At 29.6% G+C, this 6781-nt stretch overlaps 1 protein-coding gene across 2 annotated transcripts; it reads left to right on the forward strand.

The window, feature by feature from the left end:
• The first annotated feature begins 4482 nt into the window (after positions 1 to 4482).
• On the forward strand, positions 4483 to 6775 carry LOC108763145 (uncharacterized). Of its 2 annotated transcripts, none has more exons than XM_018510508.1 (5): positions 4483 to 4679; positions 5052 to 5332; positions 5585 to 5828; positions 6075 to 6240; positions 6414 to 6775. In XM_018510508.1, exons 1-5 carry the CDS (start codon positions 4590 to 4592, stop codon positions 6770 to 6772), a joined length of 1140 nt encoding a protein of 379 aa, XP_018366010.1. In that variant the 5' UTR covers positions 4483 to 4589; the 3' UTR covers positions 6773 to 6775. The 2 variants fall into 2 exon arrangements, with proteins under 2 accessions (XP_018366010.1, XP_018366011.1); XM_018510509.1 differs by having other exon boundaries at positions 5070 to 5332.
• The last annotated feature ends 6 nt before the right edge of the window (positions 6776 to 6781 follow it).

The following is a 6781-nucleotide window of genomic DNA, read 5'->3' on the forward strand; positions in this document are numbered from 1 at the left end:
ATTCCTCACAGAAAAATATTATAATTTCAAATTGAAAATATATTTATCATGATCACTTTAATGTAAGAATAAATAAACTAATTACTTATGTCACAATAAGATTTTACTTCAATTATGGGATAATTTCGAGAGATGTTCAAGTTTCATGTTATTTTTTTATACGAAGTTGAAACAACAATCCATCTCTTGTCGTGTATAATTTATTGCCAGGGATTAAGTTATAATTGGGATACTTGCAACATTTGCGTACTCGATTAATTAAAATCTTTAATGATTTCAACGACTGCATGTTCGTAGAGATACAAAACATCTACCAACCTTCTGCTCTTGTTGCGTTCTTCGGCCGCTCTCGAATACACATTCTCGTAATCGTGTCGCAACTGTTACCGCGCGCGCGATCAGTTGCTCTCCGGCTTTCCTCGGCAATTATATGAGCTGAGAAAGAGGAACCTGACAAAAGCCGACTTTAAAGACCTTTGCAAGACTTTCTTGAGATTATGAACTTTCTACTAGCGCTAAATCCCCTCCGATTGCTCGACAATGAGAATGATATTATGGTTAGTGACATGAACAGTGACGTTGTGATTTGAACAGTATATTAGCAATATTGTATTGTTTTTTGAGCTATATACTTACTGAATATTTTTAGATTTTTATAATTTTGATATTATCTATGTGAACTGTGTATAAAACATTTAACTTAAACACTTTAATGTTTATTATCAATATATTCACGTATATTGTTAACAATTTGCAATTATTTATGTATTTTTATATTTTATGATATAAAACTATATTCTTATACGTTTATAATCGCAATTTAAGATGTATAAGTATAGAAAAATTAATTTTAAGAAAACATTATTATAAGAATGAAGATAATTATTTTTATAATTTGTTAAAAATTGGTTAGGCTATTAAAATTATTATTTTATCGTGAATATATAGTTTATATTTAAAGAATATTCCAAATTCTTTTAACAATTACCTAAGATTTCTTACAAATTTAGAAAAGAAACGAATTATTGTGCGAAAATAACATGATGAGATTATTGTTGCACAAATGGTAACATATCTTGTTACATAGCAAGGCAACTTATAATAGCATAGTTGGTCTGGAGAGAAAGGAATCGTTGGCGTAAGCAGGATTTACTACATTGAACGTCATTATTTTGCATCTTACTGTTTTACACTAAAAGCAAAATTATAAAATAAATAAAAAAATTCATCGGTTATTTAGATATCAGAGTAACGATATTTTACGTTTATTAGATATTAAAGTAACGATCGCTCTAACATCCATGTAAATCCGAATACATGCGGCTTTCTACATATATATTAGAAAGCGTATATACATATATTGTATATTTATAACTCATATCAGATATATCTTTCCAAGAGAACTTAACGCATATATAGATGTTAACAATTATTAAAAAAAAAAATACAAAATTAATCAGCAAAAAAATACAAAATCAATTTTTTAATTATTTCTTATGGAATTATTGCTAGAATTTTATTTTTACTCCAAAATACTCATTAATTCTTTAGTAAGAATAAATTGCTTATAGAAATTATTGATCCACAAATGCTATTGATTGTTTTTTGTTTACGTAGAAAGGAGATACTTCTAACAACATACGTTTTATAAAATATTGATAAATTCTCGGATCTTTAAATCCTTAATTTCGCAATTTTTTTCTATAGAAATCAATATCTTTCGGGTTCAGATTAATTTTATAGATATTTATAGATATTTACTGCGTATTCTAGAACTAACACTTTTTTTATATAAAAATTAATTCTTTATTTATTATTATATTAATTAATTAACGTCATAAAGCTTAGATTATTATTTTAAATCTACACTCAGAGAAAACAATAAGCATTTTTTATAGTGATGGCAACTATATAAGTGACAACTGCAAATTTTATATGTAGAATTAATGTATATAGTTGAATAAACTTTTCTATATTGTTTTATTGCAACTAAAATTGAATGTGTGTGGTTACAAGAAGAACTAATAACTAATTTAACTTTAGTTGGAATAACTAAAATAATTTATTCAACCATTATGTGTATGTATTAATTCTACATATAAAACTTGTATAGTCATCACTACTATAAAAAAGGCTTCTTTTTTTCTCTGATGTATATTCAAGGGGGATGGGATATTATAATATAAATAAATTCCGATCGGGGTCAACTGGCATAATCACGCATTAAACTCACCAGCGGATATCCAGAAGCACAGCGTCGCCGCCACGACAGGCCACCAAGCCGACATCGCGCTACATCGATGAGACACGATGACGATGATCTGCGAGAAATCCTGGCGTCACTCCATTCGACACGTTTTATCCAATTCGCACTCCGATCTCACTCGAGTCGTCTCGGTTTTCACAGATCACTCGATATTTACAAGATACGCGCACTTCATCGATTTTAACACAATCATCTGTCTAATCTTTATTCATTAGAAGAAATTACTATCTATTTATCGACTATCAGATCCAAATATGGTACTTTGAAGAGGAGGTCTAATTTGGTGTAAAAGTCGATATCTTTAGCAAACGCATAGAAATAATCGTCCAGTTTCAAGATAATACTGAGAATTACTGATAAAGGCAGTGATCCTTACGTACCGCGTGCGTTATTGTTACGCCGCATTTATCACTATTAACATCCTTTTCGTTAACCACATAAATCTCTCTCTTTGCGCATTTTTTTTTACTTTTTAATTTTTGTGTTTTTGGACAAACTTACACCTTCTATGCACCTATGTGGTGCACATTCTCTCATTTTTATTCCGATCAGATCTTTCAAACATACGAGCTAACTCAAAAGTAAATGTGAAAATGTCACTGGAATTTCCGACATCGCGCTTACATTATACATAATTCTTCCAAGGTCCTTTGGCGAATCAACGGTAGTCGCTACGTTCTCTCGCTTCTCTATAATAGTAATTTATTATTTAATTTAGTTATTAAAATTTTTTCTAATATTTTCTACTATTATATTAATCAGTCCAATTAATATATATTATTTTAACCAATTATTATTATTTCGATATTAATATCGAATATATATTCATCAAAGATCAATTAATTTGTTGAGATACTGCTTACAAATCGGTTGGTAGTCTATCTTCTTTACAAGTCTTGTTAAGTCGGGCTTGGGCCCACCGTGGTGTGTAAAGACATAGCGGTCCCGGAGACCGCTAAGGATCCCTTAACCGTCAAAGCGAATATAATTCTTCAAAGAATCCACTGGAGATGTGGACACTCGTGACTCCTTCGTAAATAACAAATTTTGCACTATAATTTGCACATCATCAAGTAAAATAACGAAGGCACATCAGGGGATCGACTGAAGAACAAGTTTGACGACGGCTGGCGAACGGAGCGCCGACGCGACTGTGGGGCCGCGACGTTGCGACCTGTTCCTCGACCGTACTCGGTAAATCGGTACAGTGACGTATATCAGTATGGGCCCCATGGATTACGGGTTCTTGAATTCTATAGTATAAAGATGTTTCAACAAGATAATAATTTATGAAAAAAAGAAATGTCGAGAGAGTTTGTCATATTAAAAATTGAATCGTATACCAATTTTATTTTCTTTGTTATTATTACTATTTATTATATCGAGAATTGTCAAAAATTGTAAAAAAGCGATATTTTGGAGAACAGATCTTAAAAAGGACTATTGTCGAAAGTGTCATTTGAAAACAATAATAAAATTTCTCAAAAATATTTTCCAAAAAACGAATCTTGTTTTATAATGTGCAAAAAAAATGTAATTAATATAATTATATATTTTATATAAAAATTCTATTTTGATATTATCTATTTTTATGTCGTTAATTTTTATATTTTACTAATTAGTTAATATTATCGAATAATTTTAATGTCTTGGACCTAAAACTTCAAAAATGAAGTTGATCTGGTAGCGCCGCCATCACCTTCGTCGTACAAGTCGCAATATTGCCGACTGGAGAAAATAAACCGCCAGTGGCGTAGAATTTCATATTTAAAATTAATTCAGTGGCGCATTTATCGTGAAATTAACAGAGCATAATTTTTAGAAATTCAAAGGGATTGTAAATATAATTTTTTTATTTCAAATTTAATTTTACTGTTTATAAAAAATTTATATTGTTAGGTTCAAGAGATTATTTTCTTATCATTAATATACTTATATTCGGATTTTAATTTGTAGCATTTTAATATGTAGAAGAAAAGCAAAAAATAGTTTTTTTAAAAATAGTTTTATAAGTTAATTATTAAATTAATTAGTTTGTGATATATTTAACTTGATTAAATTTAGTTTTATTCCTCTTAAAATACAAATTCATGAAAATAATTTAATATACAGAATACTTTATATATGCCAGAAAACAAAATTTTGTGTTGATTCCTTAAGAGAACAATGAAGTTATCCATAGATCGCAATCAAGATCACTTTCCATCAATCTTTCCAGAAATAAATATAACCTATTTTGGTGTAAAAAAAAGAAACAAATATTTAATCTTCTTAACTCGGTTTTCAAAATTGATTGGTAATATTGCGATTTTAGTATGATGTAATGGATGAATTCATAAATACGCAACAGGGACATAAATATGGTACCTGTTTATGCTTCTCGGTGATGGGCCGTAAAAAGTTTCGTATCTCGGTAATTATACACATCAATCGACGATTCCTTAATTAACCAGTCGCTTAATCATAACTCCATTAATAAGTAATTGTCTTCTCTATACAACGTATATGCACGAATGCACGAATACATTTGCTTTTGCGCTAAAATTCTATTAATTATAACTACAGGGTGGGCCATCTATTGGTACGTTTTTACAGGGTGGGCCATCTATTGGTACGTTTTTAAAAATGCGATCAAATGAGCATACATTGATATTTTTTATTAATTTTTTTTTTGTTGTGAAGATTGACTATATTTTTTTCTTAGTGTATCTGTGCGTATCGTATGTCCATATCGTATATGTGCGTTTTCTATCGCATACAACTTGCGATTCCGTTGACTAATTAGCAGATCTTGTCTGTCGAGGTGTGCGCAATTAGTGCCTCCCCGGAAGCGGGCGATGCGCCCATCAGTGTTACATCGTCGAGGAGAAAATACTCCACGATTTCCAGAACAAGAGACTCAAGAAATTTCCTTTCGCGACGAGATAAGAATCGGATTATTCGACATGCTTCAATAGTACCATCGAATTTGATTAATGTCGCGAGAAATTATGAAGGCAATAGTCCTTTACGAAAGCCGTGCAATATTGAAAGTGAAGTAGATTATTATGGATTTTCCTATTACAGGTATTGATTTGATCTTTTTATTAACATAAAAATATAACATGAGAATAGTGATAGAACATATTTTTATTGATTTTAATTAAAAAATTGTAATTGAAATTGCACTTTTGATTTTTGCAAATATTAGTAAAGTTAATTTATTCATCATATTATTATTATTTTTTTTTTTGTTTCGTTATATTAAGAAGTTCATAATATTAAAGAGGAAAGAAAGAATTATAGTAGGAGAATTGAAGGAAGATTAATTTATTATAGAACAGACGGCTTTCAAGATGCTGTTCTGGTGAAAGATGTAGGCATATCCTGCAACCTTTTAAACAAAAATACGGTCGAGTCTGATATATCAATTTCAGGGATTGAAAACTATCTCATTAAACAGCTTAAACTCGAGTACAATGAATTATCGAATATTACAAAAAAACTAAATATGTATACCAAGGATGTTTGGAATAACTTATCATTAAGATGTAGAAGAAAAGAGCAACTCCTTGAAAAATTAGTATAAAATTCAACATTTTAACTTAATTTGAGTTAATTTTTAAAACAAATTTCAATTTAAATATATATATACATGTATATACATTAATTATATTAGAGAATATATTTAATTAGAATGTGTATTCTGCTTAAGGTATATTAAATATACTTGTATATAGCTTTACTAATCTTAAGAATTTAACGACCTATTTAATAATTAAAATTAAAACCGGTTGTTGCAACTTTCTCTAAGGAACTTTTATTACAGCATGTAGCTTCGAAGCGTGTAATGGCAATACAATGTACAGATGAAATAGGAAATCCCTGCTTAAAGTTAAGATCTCGCAATGATACAAAGAGAAAATGTGGATCATCCGATATTGATTTAGATAAAAGTACTGTTAGAAAGGAAATTACTCGAAAGAAAATGCATGGTATACTTATTATATAGCTACAATAAAATCGTTTTGCACATCTTTTATTTATTTTATAAATAAGAATAAGAATTATTAATAATTAATATTATTAATAAATAATTAATTACTATTTATCTTAACATATAAAAATTTGTATTGTTATAAAACATAAATCGTACATTTCTTCATAGGAAATAATAATACGGAAAAACGATGTGTAGAGTTTAATAAAGCTTTCGCGAAAGGATTTCTCGAACTCTCGTCGAAATGCAGTGGCGTGTTGCTTCGTAATTATCTGATAATGAAAAGAGAGAAAGTATCTAATAATGCGTCAAAGGCTCGTTTAGGTAAAACCGGAAATTTCTCACTCTCTGGTAAATTGTGCGAGGATCATGCAACGGATAGATCTCCTAAATGCTTTTACGCAAGCAAATGCAATCCTCTGGTATTCACCAATTGGCAGGAAATATCCAAACAACAAAATTACAAATCCAAAAGTGCGTTTACCATTGATACTTCCGAGTTGCGACGAACAGTCAATCGCATTTGACACGCAATC

Source organism: Trachymyrmex cornetzi, unplaced genomic scaffold (genome assembly GCF_001594075.2).
Source record: "Trachymyrmex cornetzi isolate Tcor2-1 unplaced genomic scaffold, Tcor1.1 scaffold34, whole genome shotgun sequence".
Classification (NCBI taxonomy): domain Eukaryota; kingdom Metazoa; phylum Arthropoda; class Insecta; order Hymenoptera; family Formicidae; genus Trachymyrmex; species Trachymyrmex cornetzi.